The 26,028-nt window shown below is 42.2% G+C and overlaps 2 protein-coding genes across 3 annotated transcripts in view; one reads left to right on the top strand and one right to left on the bottom strand.

Moving 5' to 3' along the window:
• Window positions 1-1,594: 1,594 nt before the first annotated feature.
• Window positions 1,595-26,028, bottom strand: part of mthfs (5,10-methenyltetrahydrofolate synthetase (5-formyltetrahydrofolate cyclo-ligase)) — a 78,426-nt gene continuing 53,992 nt past the window's right edge. For both annotated transcript variants that reach the window (XM_072564871.1, XM_072564872.1), the window contains exon 3: window positions 1,595-2,132. In XM_072564871.1, coding sequence (XP_072420972.1) covers window positions 1,909-2,132 — 224 coding nt within the window. In that variant the 3' untranslated portion in view covers window positions 1,595-1,908. The remainder of the gene's footprint in view (window positions 2,133-26,028) is intronic.
• The window catches only part of LOC140468837 (complement C1q tumor necrosis factor-related protein 3-like), a 21,650-nt gene continuing 17,956 nt past the window's right edge, over window positions 22,335-26,028 (top strand). The window contains exons 1-2 of the mRNA XM_072564873.1: window positions 22,335-22,535; window positions 22,621-22,695. Coding sequence (XP_072420974.1) covers window positions 22,518-22,535; window positions 22,621-22,695 — 93 coding nt within the window. The 5' untranslated portion in view covers window positions 22,335-22,517. The remainder of the gene's footprint in view (window positions 22,536-22,620; window positions 22,696-26,028) is intronic.

Below are 26,028 nucleotides of genomic sequence, written 5' to 3'. Positions count from 1 at the left end.
GGTCCAAGGCAGCGTTGCTGAATAAAGTGACCTTGGAGTGCAGGTTCATAGCTCCTTGAAAGTGGAGTCGCAGGTAGATAGGATAGTGAAGAAAGCATTTGGTATGCTTTCCTTTATTGGTCAGAGTATTAAGTACAGGAGTTGGGAGGTCATGTTGCGGCTGTACAGGACATTGGTTAGGCCACTGTTGGAATATTGCACACAATTCTGGTCTCTTTCCTATCAGAAAGATGTTGTAAAATTTGAAAGGGTTCAGAAAAGATTCACAAGGATGTTGCCAGGGTTGGAGGATTTGAGCTATAGGGAGAGGCTGAACAGGCTGGGGCTGTTTTCCCTGAAGCGTCAGAGGCTGAGGGGTGACCTTATAGAGGTTTATAAAATCATGAGGAGCATGGATAGGATAAATAGACAAAGTTTTTTCCCCTGAGGTGGGGGAGTCCAGAACTAGAAAGTATAGGTTTAGGGTGAGATGGGAAAGATATAAAGGAGACCCTAGCGACAACGTTTCCACGCAGAGGGTGGTAAGTGTATGGAATGAGCTGCCAGAGGAAGTGGTGGAGCCTCGTACAATTGCAACATTTAAAGGGCATCTGGATAGGTATATGAAAAGGAAGGGTTTAGAGGGATAAGGACCAGGTGCTGGCAGGTGGGATTAGATTGGGTTGGGATATCTGGTTGGCATGGACGGGTTGGACCAAAGGGTCTGTTTCCATGCTGTACATTTCTATGACTGTATGACTCTGTTTACTTAGGACTCCCTAATTGGCCTAAGTTAACAGCCACAATCATGGAATTCATACTCAATGCGATCCACCTGGCCAACCTTGTTCCAATCACTAAAAGGTGAGAGCACCATCTCTTTAAAGCTCGATGAATTATTCCTGAAGTTGGTCCTTTTCTCACAAGCCTATTTGCATGTTTTCATGTGGTGCCCAGAAGAGGATATGATATCAGTCTTTTATAGAGACACATCCTAACCTCTATGCTTTATCAAATCTAAAATTTCTAATGTTATTTTAACTGCTTTATCAATTTGTCCTGCCACCTTCAATATTTTGTGCATCAACATTCAGTCTAGGAAGATGTCAGCATAGTGTTAACATCATTAGACCAGTAATTCAGAGACCAAACCTAATGCTCTAAGGTTCAACATTCAAATCTCTCCATTGCAACTAGTGGAATTTAAATTCAATCTATTTAAAGAGAAAAATAATGCATTGAAAGCTAGTTGCAGTAATGGTCACAATAAAACAATCATTGATTGGCGTAAAACCAGAGTGTATGATAGATTTGAAATATTAACTTTGCTTTCTCTCTGCAGATGTTGCAGATCTGCTGAGTTCCTCCAGCAATATCCATTTTTGTTTCAAATTTTTTGCTTTATTTTAATTCCATTAGACCCAGCTCAGTTTTGGTCACGATCAATCAATCAATGACTCATTTGCCAAAATAAGATGGAGGAGGAGGTGGAACAAAGTGTTGAAGATGAGCAGGCAAGTGACAAAAATATTGCAGATTGGTGCTAGAGTTACTGAGGTGTTTTCCGCTCAATTCCCCGGAAACAAAAAATAATTAGACAAGTTCAAACACAGTATGGCATGTGACCACATACAAGAAGCAAACGTTTTTATTAAATCACAAAATCAATTAAAAATGGATTACAGTTGGATAAAAGTAGAGACATTATCACTGTTTTTGACTGCTTTCTGAAACAAAGCGTTCATCGGTTTTACTCATCATTAATATTTGCTACAAATAATTATCAGAAAAAAATCAGTCTTTTAAAATATAAATCATTTTACTCTTCATATGCAGATGATACTGATTCTCTTCTTTTACATGATCAATTGCTGTGTGATATTTAGAATGAATGCCAGCTCCGCTCCTCTGCACTTTTTATGAACGCAACTATGAGGAGTCATACAATACCTCATCAATTTGCTTATCAGTTTCAACCACTGGGACATGGTCACAGATCTGTTCCTTGAAGGCCAGGGCAATGGTGTAGGGTCTGCCCTTTGGGTGCTGCCAGCAACGTTCCAGGTAAGTGTCATAATAACCCTTCCCTCTGCCCAATCTATTCCCAAGTTTGTCAAATCCCAGGCCAGGCATCAGGATCAGATCAAGCCCTCCTGTTCAAAAGATAAATAATGGTAAGTTCATCATTGTACAGTAAAAGCTGAAACAAAATGCAAAACAACAACTTTGCAGTGACAGATTATACCCAAACATATCCTAACTTTCTTTTCAAGTACTGTTTAGTACCCGGTAATGTTGTATTTTTATCACTTTATTTATTCTAAAAAAAGATATAACACAGCTTTTAAACAGAAAGATGGAATTGTATTACAATCCCTGTGGGAGAACCGTAAACCAATTATAATCAGATTTACTAAGTCACTGAAATGTAGAAATTGCAATAAGTTTCCACCTTCTGTAGCATTTACTTTAACATCACTCACAATCAACACAAATTAATAAATAAACATTTCAAATAAAAATGTAAATTGTTGATAAAACATAGGTATATCTTACACAACCGCAAATAATACCCTTCAGCAATGAGGGCACTACGTAAATACCTGCCCCACAATGTTTGGTCCTTTATTCTGAGGCCGGAAATGCCCTCTCAAATGGATACAAAAGACAACACAGCACTATTGACAAGGAAAAGGGGAATCATGAAACTAAAAATATTTCTCAAGCAACACTCTTAAAATAAATAATGATAATAAACTTCTATGTAGTACAGGTCATTATCATTACGCTGCTTGTAAGATATTTCTATATTTAAGTTGGCCACTGCACTCCCTACATTGAAGCTACAACTACATGGTAGTCTTAAATATTTATGACAATGATCTGCAGAGGTGGTTTGCAGATGTACATACAACACTCACCATTGTCTCCTCTGATTATCATATACAATCATTCTGTTCTGCATATATCTTATTTCAAATGAAGAAATATTTCCTCAGAATATGTTTTTGTCCATCTATTCAAGATGAAGGTGTTGCTGTCTAGGTCAGCATTTACTGCCCACCCAATTGCCCTCAAGTTGATGGTGGAGAGCTATCTTCTTGAAACGCGTCTGTCCTTAGGTGTGAGTGCAGACACAATGCTGTTAGGAGGGAATCCAGGATTTTGACTCAGTAATAAGAAGGAACAACGATATAGTTCCAGTTCTGGGTGATGAGAGACTTGGAGGGGAACTTGCAGATGGTGGTGTTCCAATTTATCTGCTACCTTTTTCCTCTAGGTAGTACAGGTCATGAGACTGGAAAGTACTGCGTAAGGAGCCTTGCTAATTTGTCGAACTGCAATTTGTAGATGGTACAGTGGTGCAGGGAGTGAATGTTGAAGATGAAGGACGTGGTGTTAAACAAATGGCTCGCTTTGTCCTGGATGGTGTCAACCTTCTTGAGCAGCCTCAGGACAATCCAAAAAGTTTTACAAGCAATGAAGTATTTTGAAAAGTCTAGACACTGTTATAATGTAGGAATTTAAATTGTGGCAGCCATTTTGATATAGGATTCTGATTCCAAATTTTACCAGAACTAAATGTTCAAATGAGAGCATGACCAATATGTAGAGGATGGAAATGATTCTTAATAATATTATTGCAGATCTTCAGTCAAGACAAAGTACAGGCCAAAGCTTTCTGATGCAACTCAGTTCTCATTTTAAAGTTATGCATTTTGTTCTTATTAAACAGTACAATGTCATAGCATTATTACTCATATCATTAAGTATCAAAACTCTGAAGCAGATTTAGGCAATTTCTCTGCACCACAGACTGAGGTGCTAAGAACTGTAAAAGTAAAGTGCTATCACATCATGCTTAGCTGGTGGAGAGTTTAGCTATGCAAATGAACACATTTGCACAGACAGTTTTTATTACACAAGCACAAGAATTTGCAATGAAAATAAATTGCAAGAAGATACAAGCAATACTTAACAGAAGCAAGGCAAGTCTGTGAAAGACTTTTACATAAAGGATGCCAAGAAATTTGGTGTTCCTATTTCCAACACAAAGTTTATTCCAAGTAAAGTGGCTTCTTTCTGTCTGATACTGGACAGTACAAGAACATTTTCATCTCAGTCCTTGCCTCGATTTTATCAAGCTCCTTGCCTGACATCCAGCACTAGATAAGCAGATCTTCCTCCAATTAAATATTCAGAAACCATTATTTCTGTTCCCAATCAAGGACTCTGTTCCTCTCCTATGCAATTGTATAACACTGACCCAGCGAGTTTGAACATTTGCCACCTTTTCTTTCCCTGAGCTAAGCCTCTGACAAAATAATTGTCTCAATCATCCTTACCTCCACAATGGTGACATTGTCCATCAAAGGCTAAGCTTCAGTTCATCTGCTGAAACCGTCATCCATGCTTTCACTACATGAAACTTGATTATTCTAAGAGTCCCCAGGTCAGCATCCCATCTTGCATTCCCTTAACCTGAGCTCCTACATACGCTTCTGTCCGCATACATATCCACACCAAATCTTGTTTACAATTCTGTTCACGAACCAACCTATACTGGCTCTCGTCCTAAATACTTCTGTATGATTACACTTATTTCATTGTAGTACTGTTAGAATTAAATACCATGTCCATTTATGCAGTGATTAAAATTATAATTTTTGGAAGCTAACTACAAACATAGGATAGATCAGTCATACAGTCACACAGCATGGACACAGACCCCTCAGTCCAACTCATCCATGCCGACCTGATATCATAAATTAATCTGGTCTCATTTACCAGCACTTGGCCCTCTAAACCCTTCATATTCATATACCCATCCAGATGCTTTTTAGATGGAGTAATTGTACCAGCTTTCACCACTCCCTCTGGCAGTTCATTCCATATACGCACCACCCTTTGCATAAAAAAAAGTTGCCCCTGAGGTCCCTTTTAAATCTTTCTCCTCTCGCCTTAAACCTATATCCTCTAGTTCTGGACTCTACCAACCCAGAGAAAAAACCTTGTTGATTTACCCTATCCATGCCCCTCACGATTTTATAAATCTCTATAAGGTCACCCTTCAGCCTCTGACACTCCAGGGAAAACAGCCCCAGCCTATTCACCCTCTCGCTACAGCACAAACCTTCCAAACCTAGCAATATCTTGTAAATCTTTTCTGAACCCAGTCAACTTTCACAACATCCTTCGGATAGGAGGGAGATCAGAATTTCACACAATATTCCAAAAGTGGCCTAACCAATATCCTCTACAGCCACAATATGACCTCCCAACTTCTATATTTGATGCTCTGAAAATTAAAGGAAAGCAGACTAAGCATCTTCTTCACTATCCTATCTACCTGCAACTCCACTTTCAAGAAACTATATACCGGCACTCCCAGGTAGCATAGGAGAAAGTGAGGACTACAGATGCTGGAGATCAGAGTCAAGAGTATGGTGCTGGAAAAGCACAGCGGGTAGGGCAGCATCCACAGGAGAATCAATGATCCGGGTATAAGCCCTTTATTAGGTACTCCTGATGAAGTGCTTACGCCCGAAACATCGATTCTCCTATTCATCGGATGCTGCCTGACCTGCTGTGCTTTCTCAGCAACACACTCTCGACTCCAAGGTCTCATGTCCACCCCTCTGCCCTCATCAAATCCCTTTGTTACTCCTTCCAAAAACTCAATCAAGTTAGTGAGACATAATTTTCCATGCACAAAGCTGACTATCCCTAATCAGTCCTTGCCTTTCCAAACACATATAAATCCTGTCCCTCAGAAGTTCCTCCAACAACTTGCCCACCACTGATGTCATGCTCATCGGTCTGTAGTTCTCTGGCTTGTCCTTACCACCTTTCTTAATAGTGGCACCATGTTAGCCTCCCTCCAGTCTACCAGCGCCTCACCTGTGATTATCGATGACACAAATATCTCAGCAAGGGGCACAGCAATTTCTTCCCTGGTTTCCCACAGATTTCCAGGTTACACCCCTCAGGTCCTGGGGATTTATCCACCTTCATGCATTTTAAGACATCCAGCATCTCCTCCTCTGTAATCTGGACAATTTTTCAAGGTATCGTCATCTATTTCCCTACATTCTGTATCTCCCATGTCCTTCTCCATAATAAACACTGATGCAAATTACTCATTTGGTATCTCCCCCATCTCCTGTGGTTCCACACATAGGCTGCCTTGCTAATCTTTGAGGGGCCCTATTCTGTCCCAAATTGCCTTTTGTCCTTAACATATTTATAAAATCCCTTGGGATTCTCCTTAGCCCTGTTTGCCAAAGCTATCTCATGTCCCTTTTTGCCCTCCTGATTTCTCTCTTAAGTATACTCCTACTGCATTTATACTCTTCTAAAAATTCACTTGATCTCTGCTGTCTATATCTGACATATGCTTCCTTCTTTTTCTTGATCAAAATCCCAATTTCTCACATCATCCAGCATTCCCTATACCTAGCAGCCTTGCCTTTCACCCAAACAGGAATATACTGTTTCTGGACCCTCATTCTCTCACTTCTGAAGGCTTCCCATTTTCCAGCCATCCCTTTCCCTGCGAACATCTGCCCCAATCAGCTTTTGAAATCACTTGCCAAATAATGTCAAAATTGGTCCTTCACCAATTTAGAACTTTAACTTTTAGATGCGATCTATCCTTTTCCATCACTACTTTCAAATGAACAGAATTATGGTTGCTGGCCCCAAAGTGCTCTCCCACTGACACCTTGGTCACTTGCCTTGCTTTATTTCTCAAGCATCAGTCAAGCTTTGCATCTTCCCTAGTAGGCACAAGAAAATTTTCTTGTACACACACAAATTTCTCTTCACCTAAACCCTTTGCATTATTGCAATCACAGTCTATCTTTGGAAAGTTAAAATCCCCTACCATAACCCCTTATTATATGACCATAAGACATAGGAGCATAAATTACACCATTCAGCCCATTGAGTCTGCTCCACCATTCAATCATGGCTGATAAGTTTCTCAACCCCATCCTCCCGCTTCATCCCCTTGATACTCAAGAACCTATCTATCTCGATCTTAAATATATTCAATGACCTGGCTTCCATAGCCTTCAGTGGCAATGAATCCACAGATTCACCACTCCCTGGCTGAAACAAATTCCCCTTATCTCTATTCTAAAAGATTAGATTAGATTACTTAGAGTGTGGAAACAGGCCCTTCGGCCCAACAAGTCCACACCAAACCGCCAAAACGCAACCCACCCAGACCCATTCCCCTACATTTATCCCTTCACCTAACACTATGGATTTAGCATGGCCAATTCATCTAACCTGCACATTTTTGGACTGTGGGAGGAAACCGGAGCACCCGGAGGAAACCCACGCAGACATGGGGAGAATATGCAAATTCCACTCAGTCAGTCGCCTGAGGCGGGAATTGAACCCGGGTCTCTGGCGCTGTGAGGCAGCAGTGCTAACCACTGTGCCACCGTGCCGCCCACAAAGGTCTTCCCTTTACTCTAAGGCTATGCACTCAGGTCCTAGTCTCTCCTACCAATGGAAACAACTTTCCAACTTTTACTCTGTCCAGGTCATTCAGTATTCTGTAAGTTTCAATTAGATCCCCTTCATCCTTCTAAACTCCACTGAGTATAAACCCAGAGTCCTCAAATGTTCCTCATATGTTAAGCTTTTCATTCCTGGGACCATTCTCGTGAACCTCCTCTGAACATGCGCCAGGGACAGTACATTCTTCCTGAGGTATGGGGCGCAAATCTGTGCACAATACTCCAAATGTCGTCTGACCAGAGCATTATACAGCCTGAGTAATACATCCCTGCTTTTATACTCAAGTACTCTCAAAATAAATGCCAACACTGCATTTGCCTTCTTAGCTACGGACTCAACCTGCAAGTTTGCCTCGAGAGAATCCTGAACTAGAACTCTTTAGTTTCTTTGCACTTCAGACTTTTTCTCCCCATTTAGAAAATAGTCCATGCCTCTATTCTTCCTCCCAAAGTACATGACCTCACACTTTCCCACGTTGTACACCATCTGCCATTTTTTGCTCATTCTCCAAACTCCTCCAAATTCTTCTGCAGCCTCACCAACTCCCCAAAGCTACCTGTCCCTCTACCTATCTTTGTAGCATCTGCAATCTTAGCCAGAATGCCCTCAGTTCCTTCATCTGGACTATTAATGTATAGGATGAAAAGCTGTGGTCCCAACACTGAGCCTTGCGGAACATGAACTTTTTAATCCCCACTCTCTACTTTCTGCCAGACAGCCAAGCTTCTGTCCATGCTAGCACCTTGCCTCTAACACCATGGGCTTACTCAGTAGCTCCTGTGTGGCACCTTGTCAAAGGCCTTCTTGAAATCCAGACAGAAAACATCCATTGTCTCTCCTTGATTTAACCTGCTCGCTGCTTCCTCAAAGAATTCTTACAGGTAACTGAGATCTCTTTTGAAATTTGTTTCTCAACTTCACGCTGACTACTGGGAAAATCTATAGTACAATCCCAAAAACATGATCATCTCTTTCCTATTTCTCACTTCCACCCAAATAACTTCCCTGGATAGATTCCCAGAAATTTCCTCCCTAAATACTGCTGTGATGTCAAAAACTGCACTCCCCCTCTTCTGTTGCCTCCCTTTCTATCCTTCCTATAACATTTGTATCCTGAAACATTAAGCTGCCAGTCCCATCCATCCCTAAACCACGTCTCTGTAATTGCCATGAAATACCAGTCCCATGTTCCTGACCATACCCTGAGTTCATCCGCCTTCCCTGTTAGGCCTCTTGCACTGAAATAAATGCAATTTAATTTATCAGTCTTACCTTGTTCTCTGCTTTGTTCCCACCTGTCCTGACTGTTTGACTTGCTCCTTTTCCCAACTGTACCAATCTCAGACTGATCTCTTTCCTCACTATCTCCCTGGGTCCCAACCCACCACCTTACTTATTTAAATCCTCCCAAGCAGCTCCGGCCCATCTCCCTGACAGTATTTAGTCCCCTTCCAATTCAGGTCACTTCTACCCCAGAAGAGGTTCCAATCATCCAAAAATGTAAATCCTTCTCCCCTGCACCAGCTCCTCAGCCATGCATTCATCTGCTCTATCCTCCTATTTCTACCCTCAATAGCTTGGAGCATCGGGAGTAATCCAGATACTACTACCCTCGAGGACCTCCTTTTAAAATTCCTGTCGACCTTTCTATATTTTCCCTTCAGAATCTCATCCTTTGCTTTCCTCTGTTGTTATTTCCAATGTGTACAACAACCACCTGCTGGTCCCACTCCCCTTCGAGAATATTCTGCACTCTCTCCTGCACTTGATCCTGGCACCAGGGAGGTAACACACCATTCTGATTTCTCACTGTCGCATGCAGAAACATCTGTCTGTGCATCTGACTAAAGGGTCCCAGATCACAACTGATCAGTTGGAACCTGACGTACCCTTCGTTATGTCAAAGCCAGGCTCGGTACCAGAAACATGGCTGTTCATGCTACGTTCCCTTGAGAGTCCATCACCCCCTAGCATACTTGTTTGAGATGGGGATAGCCACAGAAGACACAGTACTATCTGACTGCATCTGCAGTTTTTCTAATTTCCTATAACTGCCATCCATCACACCCCCTAGCTCCCGTAAACCCCCCATTGCCTCTAACTGTCGCCGTAACTGATCCATGTCATCTGATTGGATTTGTAACCAAACATACTTCCTGCAGACATAATCATCAGTAACATGGAAATTCTCCCTAATCTCCCATATCCCAACAGCGAGCATGAGATAGAGGTACAAATATGTAAACAGATTATGGAAAGATGTAGGAGTAACAGGGTGGTGGTGGTAGGAGATTTTAATTTTCCCAACATTGACTGGGATTCACTTAGAGTTAGAGGTCTATTTGGAGCAGACTTTGTAAGGAACAACCAAGAGAGTTTTCTAGAGCAGTATGTAAATAGTCTAACTCGGGAAGGGGCCATACTGGACCTGGTGCTGGGGAATGAGCCCGACCAGGTGGTTGAAGTTTCAGTAGGGGAATACAGTGATCACAATTCCATAATTTTTAGAATATTCATGGACGAAGACGAGAGTGGTCCGAAAGGAAGAGTGCTAAATTGGGGAATGCCAACTGCAGCAAAATTTTACAGGAGATGGGGAATGTAGGTTAAGAATGTTTGTTTGAAGGTAAACCACATTTGATATGTGGAACGCTTTTAAAGAGAGGTTGATTCGAGCGCAGGACAGACATCTTCCTGTGAAAATGAAGGATAGAAATGGCAAGATTAGGGAACCATGGTTGAAAGGTGAAATTGTGAGACTAGCTAAGAGAAAAAAGGAAGCATACATATGGTTGAGGCAACTGAAGACAGACAAAGCTTTGGAAGAATATTGGGAATGGAGGACCAATCTGAAATGAGGAATTAAGAGGGTGAAAAGGGGTCAAGAGATATCTTTAGCAAACAGGGTTAAGGAAAATCCCAAAGCCTTTTATTCACATTTAATGAGCAAGAGGGTAACTAGAGAAAAGGTTGGCCCACTCAAGGACAAAGGAGGAAAGTTATGCATGGAGTCAGAGAAAGTGGGTGAGATTCTTAATGAGTACTTTGCATGGGTATTCACCGAGGAGAGGGACATGAAGAATGTTGAGGTTAGGGTTAGATGTTTGATTACTCCAGGTCAAGTCAGCACAAGGAGGAAAGGAAGTGTTGGGTATTCTAAAAGGCATTAAGGTGAACAAGACCCCAGGTTCAGATGGGATCTATCCCAGGTTAGAGGGACGTGAGACAGGAAACAGCTGGGGCCTTAACAGATATCTTTGCACATCCTTAAACACGGGTGAGGTCCCGGAGCTCTGGAGAATTGCTGGTGTTGTCCCCTTGTCTAAGAAAGGTAGAAGGGATAATCCAAGTAACTATTGACCAGTGAGTCTGACGTCAGGGGTAGGGAAGCTGCTGGAGAAAATAGTGAGGATTAGGATCTATGAGCTTATCAGTGACAGGCAACATGGTTTTGTGCAGGGAAGTTTATGTCTTACCAGCTTCATAGAATTTTTTGAAGAAGTGACAAAGTTGATTGATGAGGGAAGGGCTGTGGATGTCATATACATGGACTTCAGTAAGGCATTTGATAAGGTTCCCCATGGTAGACTGATGGAGAAGGGAAAATCACATGGGGTCCAGTGTGTACTAGCTAGATGGGTAAAGAACTGGCTGAGCAGCAGTAGACAGAGAATAGTAGTAGAAGGGAGTTTCACAAAATGGAGACCTGTGACCAATGTTCTACAGGGATCTATACTGGGACCATATTTTTTGTGATATATATAAATGATCTGGAGGAAGGTATAGGTGGTCTGATTAGCACGTTTGCATCTGACACTAAGATTGGTGGAGTAGCAGATATTGAAGGGGCTGTCAGAGAATACAGCAGAATATAGAGAGATTGGAGAGTTGGGCAGAGAAATGGCAGATGAAGTTCAATTCTGGGCAAATGTGGCGTGATACGTTTTGGAAGATCTATTCCAAGAGTGAACTATGCAGCAAATAGAAAAGTCCTGGGAAAAATTGATGTACAGAGAGATGTGGGTGTTCAGGTCCATTGTTCCCTGAAGGTGGCATCGCAGGTCAATAGAGTGGTCAAGAAGGCACACAGCATGCTTTCCTTCATCGGACAGGGTATTGAGTACACGAGTTGGCAGGTCATGTTACAGTTGTATAAGACTTTGGTTTGGCCATATTTGGAATACTGTATACATTTATGGTCGCTACTTTACCAAAAGGGTGTGGATGCTTTTGAGTGGGTGCAGAGTAGGCTCACTAGGATATTGCCTGGTTTGGAGGGTGCTAGCTATGAAGAGAGCTTGAGTAGATTAGGATTATTTTCATTAGAAAGACAGAGTTTGAGAGGGGACCTGATTGAGGTCTACAAAATCATGAGAAGTTGGACAGGCTGGATAGAAAGAAGCTTTTTACCGAGAGTGGGTAATTACTAGGGGTCACAAGTTCAAAGTGAGAGGGGAAAAGTTTAGGGGAGATATGCGTGGAAAGTTCTTTACGTAGAGGGTGGTGGGTGCCTGGAATGTGTTGCCAGTGGAGGTGGTTGAGGCAGGCACAATAGCATCATTTAAGAGGTATCTAATAAATAAATGAATGGGCAAGGAGCAAAGGGATACAGACCCTTAGAAAGTAGGCAACAGGTTTAGATAGAGAATCTGGATCAATGCAGGCCTGGAGGGCTGAAGGGCCTGTTCCTGTGCTGTAATTTTCTTTGTTGTTCTTTTATTCTATTCAACAGGAAGAGCATATCACTTTGCACCTTAACAATCTACACACCCAGAAAATAGCACCACCTTACTGCTCTAAAAAGCACTGCTCCAGGCTGACTTTGTAGCTAAGGGAGCAGCTCTGACAGCTACACTTTCTTCCATCTTGGATTACCAATTGAAAGTTAGAATTCTGTGGAAGTCACAACATGTTAAGAAGAAATGTAAAGGACTAACTCACATCATGTAATTATCCTCTGTTGGAAAGTCACTAAAATGTGGATAAGCTTAGTGAGACTTAAGATTTTGAACCAATAAGGACTGGTCAAATAATTGTGGAATGAGACAAGCACATATCAATATCATTAAATGGTCACTTTTGATAATAAACAGCAAAGAAGCACTAACTCTATTTGGATCCCTTACATAACAATGGCAATGACCTAAACTTAACTCATGGTTCCATCATGCAAATACAGTTAAATCTGACTAACCATTCAGATAGACAGAAAAGCAGTCTTAAACAATATGGCACAGAGCTAACATGGGAATCGTGTATAACACAAGGATTTGTATGACACTTGAGTGCACATTTTCATCAAGAAGCAAAGAGACACGATTTTGAAGAATCATAATTTTGTCCTAATTATGGAAAACCTAGTTTATAAAGTTCCTGAGAATACTCCCGTTCCTGTGCTGTTCTGTAGCCAGTTTGTGCTGGAAGTTTCTTTTTAATCAGCTCTCCCAACTTAGTCTGTAATTGCAATTGTCGTATATTATGACAATTTAGATAAATTAAAGCAAAGGGCAGATGTTGCACTTCCCTGGTCTCGTTTTTGTCATTGCCCTGTGCAGACTGCAAGTGATCTATATTTAAACCATTTTGCATTTGAGATCCATGATAAACAGCTTTGCACTATATCCAGTCAACGATATAGTGTGTTTGATAGAATATAGAAGCGTTTTATTCTATACTTAACCATGTTATGTCTCATCTGACTGAGAACGCTTGACAAACAGCTTTAATCTGAATTAGGAAAATGTGATGTTGATTTGCACGACTGAATACTCTATTATCCACTACCTCGTTGAGCACAAAATGTTGATAAATCCCATACAATGTTGAAATAATCAGTCTGAAATAACCAACATTTAAAAGTTATTTTTGTCTTTGATAGCTGTTCACATGTTGAGAATGGATGTAACCGGGCTACGTGCTTAAAATTAGTGCAATGGTGCCTGTGGTTTCCTGCTGCAGTTGGGTTGCGAGGTGGTAAATTAATGTTGATTGCCCAGAGCCCTAGCACCATATAATGCAGGTTCATACACTCACACAATTAATCAACAGATACCAAGTGTGAATGTCAGATGTGAAAAATAGAATGCTGAGACGAGCTACTCAAAGTGCAAGTTAGAGTGCCCCTCGGCCTTGGAGCTAGGTGTGAATTCATTTGGTTTGAAGTTTGGCCTCCCTGAATGCAACACTAAGTGCTGGGTAGAAAACCAATGCCAGACGCTAGTTTCTGCTCCTGACTGCTGAAAACAAAGTCAAAGATCACAACACCAGATTATTTGAAACTGGTTTATTTGAAAACACGAGCTTTGAAAACACTGCTCCTTCATCAGGTGTTAGTGAAAGATGAAGACTTTGGACACAGAATTTATAAGGAAAAGGTCAAAGGGTCATACAACTCATGCAAATTAACGGAACACACCTAAGACGTTTCTTAAATCTTTAATCAGTTTGAATGGATATGCAGATTTAAATTGATTAATATGCAAATTCCAGACTTTCTTTCAAATCACTGCTCCGAGATAACTCCAGGCAGATAATGTATTTTAAGCGTGAAGTCTTGTTTGGAGTCTATCTGTATCTTTTATTTCCAAAGCAGGAGATTATAAAATGGCACATTGACTGCCTGTCTGCGAATTGTTTGCTTTTTGAACAAAATAGAATGCATCTGCGAATGCAAATTCAACTCACTAATTTATATGTGCACATGTGCATGAGAGAGAGAGGAGAGATGTGTGAGAATGAGTGAGTGAGTGAGTATATGTGTGTGTGTGTGTATGTGTGTGTGTGTGTGTGAGAGAGAGAGAGACAGAGAGAGTATATATAGTGTCAAGAGGTTACCTGTCCTGTGATATGAACCCAAGGTCAGGGTTGATACTGTCCTCAGTGGTACAGAACTTAGTTTTCAGCATCTGCTCAGCAATTATGCATTGTTGCATACCTTGACGTCTGCCTTGGAGGACTTGCCCTGAAGATCGGAGGCTGAAAGTCCTGGCTTGCTGAAGTGCTCCCCCACTGGGAGGGAATATTCCTGTCTGGCATTTGTTGCGTTGTGTCCATTCATCCATTGTAGTATATCTGCATGGTTTTGCCAATACGCCATGCTTCGGGGTATCCTTGCTTGAAGCATATGAGATATACAACATTGGCTGAGTCACGTGAGTATCTAATGTGCACATGGTCCAAATCTGAAATGGTAGTATTCATGTCAATGCTCTGGCATGTCTTACAGAGGCTGCCCTGTCTGTTTAAGATTTAGCAGTTGTCTAAAGGCAAGACGTGGAGGCATCGAGTCAAAGAGTCACAGAGATGTATAGCATGCAAACAGATCTTTTGGTCCAGGCTCGTCATCTATGATGTATTGCAGGCTGAGAAGAACATGGTGCAGTCTCTCCACTCACAGGAAGTATTGGACAATGAAGGGTATCCTACCAGTCATATCCCATGTGTGTCTTCTGAGAAGGTCATTACAGTTTTTCACATGTTGGACCTGGCAATCATGAGCTGAGCATCATATCCCATTTTTATGAGGGCATCCCTCAAGATCTTCAGGTGTCCATCGTGTTCCTCCTCATCTGAATAGATTCTGTGTATGCATATGGCTTGTCTGTAGAGGAAGGCTTTTTAAAATATATTCAGGGTGGAAGATTGAGAAGTGCAGCATTGTGAGGTTATCCATGGGCTTGTAGTAGAGTGAGGTACTGAGGGGGCTGTTCTTGATGGAGATATGTGCGCTGAGAGATAAATAGGAGGGTGGGGCTTGTGGGGGGGGGGGGGGGGGGGGAGCGAAAGTAGCTGGAAAGGCAAAATACCTGCACCTACACCACCCCACCTCACCACCATCCAAGGTCTCAAAGGATCTCTTCACATCCGACAGAGATTTTCCTATATATTCACCGACTTCATCTACTGCATCCGTTGCTGCCAATGTGGTTTCCTCCACTTTGGGGAGACAGAACCCAAAATCGTGGTGCATTTCAGGGAACATCGCCAGGACACACCTAACAACTCCACAGCCCTGTGGCTGACCACTTCAATTACCCCTCCCACTCCACCAAGGACATGCAAGCTGTGAGCCTCTTCCACCGCCAATTCCAATCCACCCAACAACTGGAGAAAGAACACCTCATCTTCTGCCTTGGGACCCTTAAACCACATAGCATCAACATTGACTTCACTAGTTTCCAAATCTCATCCCGGTCCAAACTGCCAACTTGGTACTGCTCTCCTGACCTTTCCTTCTTCTTCCCCACCAATCCACTCCACACTCCCCACCGATCTATCATAATCACCTCCCACCTGCATCCATCTATCGCCTTCCCAGCTACTTCCCCTCCAGCCCCAGCCCCATCCTCCAATTTATTCCTCAGTTCTGTTTCGCCACCCATATCCCCCCACATTCCTGATGAAAGGCTTATGCCCAAAATGTTAACTTTCCTCCTCCTCAGATGCTGCCTCATCTGCTGTGCTTTTCCAGCGCCAAACTTTTCAATCTCCACATCATGCAAAAGTTAAGGCATTCATAATATATTAGGTGTAAAAGAGATAGAAGCAAACCCAACATAGATGAGCTTCAGTTATCTGCTGGGTAGGCAGCTGAACTGCACAGATTCTGTGTGAGGAATGGTGAGGAAATAAGAGTAGTTGATGGTTCTGTGCTGTTTGAACTCAGGAAGAAGTTCATAGAATTAATAGACAGTTCCTGGAATTAACAGGTAACTAAGTATTGAAGATTTATAGAAAACTAAGAAAATGGAAAGATCATTGGCTTTGTGTTGGGAAAACCCAGGAAAGTCTAGGAAAAGGCCTGCTAGCATTAATACCTCAGTGCAGATGGGAGTTAGATTGAAAACCTCACAAGCAGTATGAGCTTGGTGCAATTGAGCAAGATTGGAGTTTTGGGAAAAGTCCATGGCTGATGGAGCTAGCGACCTTTGAAGAGCTGGTGTTATGTTGGTAGATGAGTACTGGAGTGCACTTTCAAAATCCAAGGGAACAGGGATACATGAAAGGATGCTGATTGACCAGATAGGGAGCTGACATTGAGGCAGTTCATGCATGAACAGTTCTTCAGGGAAGATTTCAAAGACCAATCAGCAAATGTGAAGAACCGTGATCCTTGTAAAGCTGAATGAAATTTCATGATCAAAGTCTCTTAATGTCTGGACAGATGACTAGGAAACTCATGGAATTGGTCTTGGTTGCAACTTACTTTCTGATGTGCACTCTGAGATGCTCTACTGCAGTCTATTATCCATATTTGGCACATGTTAATTCTGTGTTAGAAATAAGCAGTGCATTTATTGTAGAATGTTCCAACTTGCACAGGAGAATATTATTACCCAGCATGAGGCCTCACCTCCTTTCTTCCCTCCCACAAAAAGGATAGGGTTTCCCTTGTTCCCACCTGCCATTCCACCAACATTCATATCCAGAGGATCATTAGCTGCCATTTCCACCAAGTCCTCCAAGAAGTCACCATCAGACACATATTTCCCTCCCCTTTCTTATCAGCTTTCCGCAGGGATCATTCTCCCCACATCTCAAGGGCACCTTCCTATGCCATCGCAGAATATTTAATACCTGCCTATTTACTTCCTCTCTCCTCAGTATCGAAGATCCTCGACATACCTTCCAAGTAAAGCAGCAATTTGTCTCCACTTCCATCAATCTAATTGGCAATTTCAACACAGCACAGCATCATATTACCTGACCACATCTCTGTCTTGGGCTTTCTACAGTGCCCCAGGGAAGCTCGGTGAAAACCAAAACACTGAATTTTTCACTTGGGAATCATGCAACCTTGTGGACTCAATATCACTTTTAATAATTTTAGGGCCTGAGCACCTTCTCCCATGACTTCAACCCAACCCCCATGCACCAAACCTTGTCATCACAAAGGCTGCTACCACAATGCACCCATTTTCAGCCATTAACAGTCCCCATGAGCAGCTATTCATTCTCTCAGGCTGACATTTACCTATTCCTTAGTCTGCCCACTTGTTTTTCTCTCTCTCTGGGTCTCCATCTCCACCTATCATTTACTCCTTGCCCCTCTCCACGCTTCATCATTAGCGTACATAGGTTTCAGTCAGACATCAACTAAAAATAATGTGAATCCTCCTACCATCCAATTGCCAGCATGAAGTCCATCTCTCACCTTCTCCTCTAGGTGCTGTTGCCTGTCTATTTGAGAGTCCTCCTGTTACTCTAGATGTTGTGACTGCTTGTATCAGGGTCTGCTGTTCACCTGACACTCTGGGTGCCACTGATTACTGCATCAGCATCTTCTTCTTACCTGTTTCTATTACATTGGTTGCTTCTTGCTTTTCCTGCAGTGCTAAAATAACAATTTCTGGACGATTCCATGAAGTCTTTCTTTCTGTTTGCTTTAAATATTTATTTACATTATACTTCCATTTGATGACCCACTTGCCAGTTAAATTCCTTGTGACTTCACTGTTTATTCTTTCTGACAGGATTGTGGTCCCGGCCTGGTTCAGATGAAGCCTATCCCAATACTTCCTTCATGTCCCACACTGGTGCCAGTGTCCCAGGGAACAGAATCCTTCTTCCCTGCACCTGTCTTTCAGTCAGATAAAACTAATGTTTATTCTGATGCCAATTTGCACATTGCTTCAGTAAAAATCCAGAGATTATAAACTTTGAAGATCTGTTCCATAATTTAACTCAAGTTAAAATGCTCTTCAAACAGGACTCCTTCCTGCCTCATCACTAGACCTCCCTATGTCTCTGCTCTCAACAAGAATCCTCCAAGTCTAACTCCATTATCCTTTCAAACTGATTTCAGGTATCCCTGCTCCTGGCATCAGGATAACAACATACCATGTGGGACTCTCGATACTGCTTACAAAGACATGATCTATTTGCATTATTATTCCATTGTCTATAACTACCACAACAGGTTCTTCTCCTCCACTTTGGGCAAGCTCCTGATCCAAGGTGCTCTGGTCCATATTCTGGCTATCCTTCCACTCTATAGCTTTAACTACTCAAGTATTAAGTACATTTCCCTTCAGAAAACTTTAATTCAAGGAGTTTTGAGAAGATTTGCAGCTCAGTTTGAGGTACTGGATGTAGGTTTGCTTGCTGAGCTGGAATTTCCAGACGTTTCGTCACTTTACTAGGTAACATCTTCGGTGGGCCTCCAGTGAAGCATTGCTGATTATTCCTGTTTTCTGTTTATATGTTTGTGTGTTTTTGGGTTGGTGATGTCATTTCCTGTGGTGATGTCATTTCTGGTTCTTTTTCTCAGGGGGTGGCAGGTAGGGTCGAACTTGGTGTGTTTGTTGATGGAGTTCTGGTTGAAATGCCAGGCTTCTTGGAATTCCTGACTTCGACTGGAAAAACACATCCACACTAGGTGAAGCCAAACAGAGACATGCATGAGAATTCCTAAAAGCATGGCATTCCAAACGCATCAAGTTAGACGCCATCTGCCACCCCCTGAGAAAAAGAACAGGAAATGACATCACAAAGGAAATGACATCAGGAAATGACATCACACAGGAAATGACATCAACCACCCAAACAAACCTGAAAATAAAAATAGAAAGCAGGAATCATCGGTAGTGTTTCGCCCGGAGGCCCACTGAAGATGTTACCTCGTAGGGTGATGAAACGTCAGGAAATGAACTTTCCAACTCAGTGAGCAAACCTACATCCATTAATTCAAGGAATATGGACATCAGAAGCCAGACCACCATGCTTTGTTTATCTCTCATTCCTCTGGAGAAACTGCTGACCAACCATCTTTCACATTATTGCACACGACAAAATTGAAAGTGAGGGAGGGCCAATCTAGTACGCTGTACTGTGCTGACAGTGTTGATTCTTATGGATCAGACTTGACCCCCTTAAAATATATTAAGAAGATAATCTCACCTCTAACTTTTTCTTGTTTGAGAAATAAAGTAAGGTGCTGCATTCCAGATGCAATTCAATTGGTCAAATTACTCCACGATAAGTACAAAACAATTTATTTATATGCTTGAGAACAGAACAAAAGAAAAAAAATAACCGAAGTGGCTGAGCTAGAACTCCTTTGAAATGCTTTAACAAAGTAATAGATTAGATAACAATTATGAATTAACTGTTCCAATACAGTAACATCCCATAAACACATCCTTGGCAAACAGCAAAATAAATAAAATAGATTGTCTCAATACAACTCTAGCACCTCAGGAGGAAAAACATCAAGAGAATTCAGAGAGAGTATAACAGGGAGAGATATACTGCAGCAACTGACCCAGCAACAACTTCTACTGAGAAACAAAGAAACTAAAAATCCTGGTTCTTTGAGAGCCTGACCACACCCCTTCAGGCTGCTTCTGTTGTTCCACTTTAAAAAAAACCATGGCCTCACAAGCTGTTAACTTTATTCACTTTCACAATAGACAGCTCGGCACACCTGTCTTAAAACCTCTCCTTTTAAAAAGAGAATGAGGACAAAATATCCTCTTGGAGCCGTAGTATTATCACATGAGTTTCTTGATCCTTGTTCGAGCCACACTCATCCAGGCAAGGTGGGACATTCCATCATAGGCCTGATCTGTGCCATAAGATGGCTGTTAGGCTTTGTGAAGCCAAAACAGTTCTTCACTAAGTGTTCCCAGCCTCTGATGTGCTCTTGTCGTCACAATACTTATATGGCTGGCACAGTTCAGGTTCTAGTCAATGATAATCTCACGGCTGGTAAGAATCGGGTATTTTGAAATGATAATGCCATTGAACTTCATGGAGATGATTATCTACCTGATACTAGTGTCACAAAAATGTCATTTGCCACTTTTCAGCCCAAACCAGAAGATTGTCCAGGAATTACTGCATATGAACACGGACTGTGTCAGTACTTGAGCAACCACAAATGGAAGAGAACACTGTGCAATCATCTGTGACCATCCAAGTTCTGACCATATGGCTGCATGAAGGTCACTGATGAAGCAGCAGTGGGACCAGCACCCTGAGGAATTCCTGCAGAAATGTCCTTGGGTGATGCTGTCAAACCTCCCGGGACAACGATTGAAGTTGCTCATTTGGCCCATTAAGCCGACTCCACCACTCAGTGAGATCGTGGCTGATCTGAATGATTTTTCTTTGGAGTTCAGAACTAAAAACTGCAGATGCTCGAAATCAGAAAGAAAAGCAGAAACAGCTGGAGAAACTCAATAGTCTGGCAGCATCTGTGTTGAGACAGAGTTAACATTTCGGGTTCAGTGACCCATCTTCAGAATGGAATTCTCGACTCCACATTCCTGCATTCTCCCGATTAACACTCCATTCCCTGGCTGATGAAAAATCTCAGCCTTGAAGATTTAGCCAAACGACACAGCATCCAAACCTCGATGTAGTGAAGAGTTCCAAGTACTGACAGAGGTTATTCCTCATCACTGTCTGAAGCGAGCAAAGCCTTACTCTGAAATTGTGCCCTTATATTGTCCCACAAGGGGAGACAACCTTTCAGCATCTACCCTGTCAAGCTCCCAAGAACCTTTTATCAGTCCAGGCCCAATCTACTCAACCTCACCTCATAAGAAAATTCCTCCATGCCCAGAATAAACCTGTTGAACCCTCACTGGTCTGTTTCTAATGCCAGCATATCTTTCCTTAGATAAGGGGACAAAACTTATTCTTTGACAAGTTGGTGTTGGACTGGGGTGGACAAAATTAAAAATCACACAACACCAGGTTACAGTCCAACAGGTTTATTCTGAAGTATTTCTATTCTAGGAGAGGTTTAGCTACTGCGTTGCACAGTTTGAGTAAGACATCATGATTTTTATACTCCATTCCGTTTGAGATAAAACCAACATTCCATTCACCTTCCCTAACACCTGCTGCACTTGGGAGCTAGTTCTTCTTTGACATACATTGCACTATTTCCTCCCTCCCCTGTACCAAATTCCCATTCTTCCAAATTCCTGACTTTTCCTGATTGAGTGCTGTACTCTTCTCCTGACCACATTCTGGAAAAGTGAGTTTGACTGGGAGTTGGAGCAATGAATCTAAATTGTCAGCACATAAAACATAGAAAAATACAGCGCAGTACAGGCCCTTTGGCCCTCGATGTTGCGGCGATCCAAGCCTACCTAACCTACACTAGCCCACTATCCTCCATATGCCTATCCAATGCCTGTTTAAATGCCCATAAAGAGGGAGAGTCCACCACTGCTACTGGCAGGGCATTCCATGAACTCACGACTTGCTGAGTAAAGAATCTATCCCTAACATCTGTCCTATACCTACCACCCCTTAATTTAAAGCTATGCCCCCTCGTAATAGCTGACTCCATACGTGGAAAAAGGTTCTCACTGTCAACCCTATCTAAACCCCTAATCATCTTGTACACCTCTATCAAGTCACCCCTAAACCTTCTTTTCTCCAATGAAAACAGCCCCAAGTGCCTCAGCCTTTCCTCATACGATCTTCCTACCATACCAGGCAACATCCTGGTAAACCTCTTCTGCACCCGTTCCAGTGCCTCCACATCCTTCCTATAGTATGGCGACCAAAACTGCACAATAGAGATGCAGGAGGATAAACAGTATATGGGAGATGGTATTTGATTGGAGGAACAGTTGGAGAGGATTCATGGCAGCAAAGATCATGTTCATGTATTGAAAAATACTAGAAGGACAAAAATACTGTCAAGAGAAACTGAATGCTACACTTAACAGAAGAATCATCTAACTGAATAGCACTTGGTTGCTACTGGAGACAACACCTTAAGTTATTGGAGTTTGCAGGCCATGTATGTGGGTGTTTTGGTTTTAACACCTGCGTGTTTATCAAGATTTGAATGTCATTAAATGATGGGTTGCGGCTATGGGCACTATTCTTTATAAAATCTGAAGGAAGGAACAGGAAACTGCAGAAAGAGAAAGGGGGCAAAGAGCTAAGGTCTGTAAAATCTGGAGATCTAGCAGAGGCTGAACATAATTAGATTCAGAACAAGTTGAAGGGAAGGCACCTTGGTCTCAAATTCAATAAGAATGAATTCCTTTGGATTGGTAAGTTCAAGTAGCAATGACTGTTGATGGTTTGCATACTGGGTTCTTTCTACCATAAATTAACAGAACATTTCCTTTGTTTCAGGGAAACCTGTGTTTAATCCTGTTTCACTGTATCTATCAGATTTATGCCTTGGAAAATATACAGGAAGATATTCAGGTAAGGATAACATACTAATTGAAAGGGTCTGTCCTATTCTCCCTTTATCTTGCATGTTTATTTCCCTGTGTTTCCTCCCCATTTGTGTTTCCTTTGCCTGACTGTTATATTTCCCTGTTCCTTTTTAAATATTTCCCCTTGATTCACTCGGCTGTATAGATACTTCTCTGGACTTGCTTAGTGATTTAATGCCAGACCTTGTTAGATCACAAAGTGTTTTCATTTCTGCTCACATGTGCCACAGCTACACATTATTCTAGGAATTGACTAGCATCCAAAGAGAACACCCAGCTCTTTTTCTCTGCTGCCATTCTTCTTAAATCTCTCTGTCTTGTTTCTATCACTTTCATGTTCAACATGCTCAAGGAACTCATGGTCCGTTAGACAGTCAGACATCGATTGTCCATTTTGCTGTCTCCATTACTTCATTCCTTTCCCTTTGGCCAAAATCCCTCTCAGGTTCCATCCTGCCATAACCATGTACTCGTTTATTTCTCTATTTACTCCTCTAACTCCCTTAATGCTGACTCTGAATAGAATTTATTCATGAGACCTCTCACTCCATCAACACAATTCCCCATTAGCTGTATAAAAGTTAAATACTGTGGATGTTGGAGACCATAAGCCATAGGAGTAGAAATAGACCATTCAGCCCATAGAGTCTGCTCCAGCATTCAAGGAGATAGGAGTGGATCTGATAATCCTCAATTCAACATTTCTGCGTTTTTCCCATAACCCTGAATTCCCTTACTGATTAATCATATTCAGAATGGAGATACATTTTTAATACACCAGCCTCATCAGCCTTATGTGGGTAAGAATTCCACAGATCCTCTCCCCTCAAAGAAAAAGAATGCTCTTCACCTCTGTTTTAAGTGTGTGGCCCCTGAGATTATGCCTGTGCTCCTTGACTTGACTCGGTCTTTGAAAGTGGAGTCGCAGGTAGATAGGACAGTGAAGAAGGCATTTGGTATGCTTTCCTTTATTGGTCAGAGTATTGAGTACAGGAGTTGGGAGGTCATGTTGCAGCTGTACAGGACATTGGTTCAGCCGCTGTTGGAATATTGCGTGCAATTCTGGTCTCCTGCCTATCGGAAAGATGTTGTGAAACTTGAAAGTGTTCCGAAAAGATTTGCAAGGATGTTGTCAGGATTGGAGGATCTGGGCTCCAGGGAGAAGCTGAACAGGCTGGGGCTGTTTTCCCTGGAGCGTCGGGGGCTGAGGGGTGACCTTATAGAGGTTTACAAAATTATGAGGGGCATGGATAGGATGAATAGTCAAAATCTTTTCCCTGGGGTCGGGGAGTCCAGAACTAGAGGGCATAGGTTTAGAGTGAGAGGTGAAAGATATAAAAGAGACCTAAGGGGCAACGATTTCACACAGAGGGTGGTACGTGTATGGAATGAGCTGCCAGAGGATGTGGTGGAGGCTGGTACAATTGTAACATTTAAGACGCATTTGGATGGGTATATGAATAGGAAGGAATATGGGTTGGGTGCTGGCAGGTGGGACTAGATTGGGTTGGGATATCTGGTCAGCGTGGACGGGTTGGACCAAAGGGTCTGTTTCCATGCTGTACATCTCTATGACTTTATGACTCTCACACAAGAGGAAGAAACCTTTCCACGTCTAGCCCGTCAAGTCCTCTGAGAATCTTGCATAATAAGTCCACCTTTCATCCTTCTTTATGTCAAGTACAGCCTGAACTATTCAACCTCTCCTCATATGACAGTTCCTCCACACCCGGTATCAGCTGAGTGAATCTTTTTTACACTGCCTCCAATCCCAGTACAACTTCCCAAGATAAGGGGCTCAAAGCAATATACAATATTCCAGTTGTGGTCTGGCTAATGCCTTGTATAGTTTTAGCATAAACCTCCCTACTTTTGTACACCATTCCCTTTGAAACAAAGGCTAATATTCCATTTGCCTTCTCTATTACCTACCGAACCTGGATGCAAGCTTTTTGTGATTCATTTTCCAAATCGTAAACAGAAAGTGCAGGAAAAAACTCAGCAGGTTTGGCAGCACCTGAGCAGCAATAAAAAGTGTGAATGTTTTGAGTCCAATATGACTTCTGAACTTCTCCATGAGCTGATATTGTTAACAGTTCTCTCCCATCAGGTTCTGTACCTTTCTCTTTCAAGTCTAACATCATCACTCCAACTCAAAAAGTGTTTCATCCCATTGTCATTGTAAACTTTCACTTCCATCTCCAATCCTTTTTATGTCTTTGATTTGCTGAACAAATCTGTGGCCCATCTTACGCTGAAATTGATATTTAAATTTCTCCAATCTGTATCTCTTCCTGTCACAGCCTCAAAAGGACTCTTAATCAAAAACTCACAAATGGCATCTTTTGCTAATGTGACAGAGGTAAACCATCCCTCCATATCCTTTTCAACCACTTTGCAACCTTCAGCAATGCCTGACTATACCATCCTGTAATCAGCTATAATTGCTTGTTTTCCACTTTTGTACCATTACTTCTAGTGTCCCTTGAGGATATATCCTTGTCCTACTCCTATTTCCATCAGACCATGTGACCATAAGACACAGGAGCAGAAATTAGGCCATTCAGGTGTGCTCCACCAGTCAATCATGGCTGAGAAGTTTCTCAACCCCATTTTCCCACCTTCTCCCCATAACCTTTTATCCCCTTAACAAGCAAAAACCTATCTCTCTCTCTCTCTGTCTTTGATATACTCAATAAACTACCTGCCACAGCCTTCTTTGGCAATGAATTCCATACATTCCCCATTCTCTGAGTGAAGAAATTTCTCCTCATCTCTGTTCTAGAACATAGAACATAGAACAATACAGCACAGAACAGGCCCTTCGGCCCACGATGTTGTGCCGAACTTCTATCCTAGATTAAGCACCCATCCATGTACCTATCCAAATGCCGCTTAAAGGTCGCCAATGAATCTGACTCTACCACTCCCACGGGCAGCGCATTCCATGCCCCCACCACTCTCTGGGTGAAGAACCCACCCCTGACATCTCCCCTATACCTTCCACCCTTCACCTTAAATTTATGTCCCCTTGTAACACTCTGTTGTACCCGGGGAAAAAGTTTCTGACTGTCTACTCTATCTACTCCTCTGATCATCTTATAAACCTCTATCAAGTCACCCCTCATCCTTCGCCGTTCCAACGAGAAAAGGCCGAGAACTCTCAACCTATCCTCGTATGACCTACTCTCCATTCCAGGCAACATCCTGGTAAATCTTCTCTGCACCCTCTCCAAAGCTTCCACATCTTTCCTAAAGTGAGGCGACCAGAACTGCACACAGTACTCCAAATGTGGCCTAACCAAAGTCCTGTACAGCT

Source organism: Chiloscyllium punctatum, chromosome 48 (genome assembly GCF_047496795.1).
Source record: "Chiloscyllium punctatum isolate Juve2018m chromosome 48, sChiPun1.3, whole genome shotgun sequence".
NCBI classification, from domain to species: Eukaryota; Metazoa; Chordata; class Chondrichthyes; order Orectolobiformes; family Hemiscylliidae; genus Chiloscyllium; species Chiloscyllium punctatum.
This window is presented reverse-complemented; position numbering and strand designations above follow the sequence as displayed.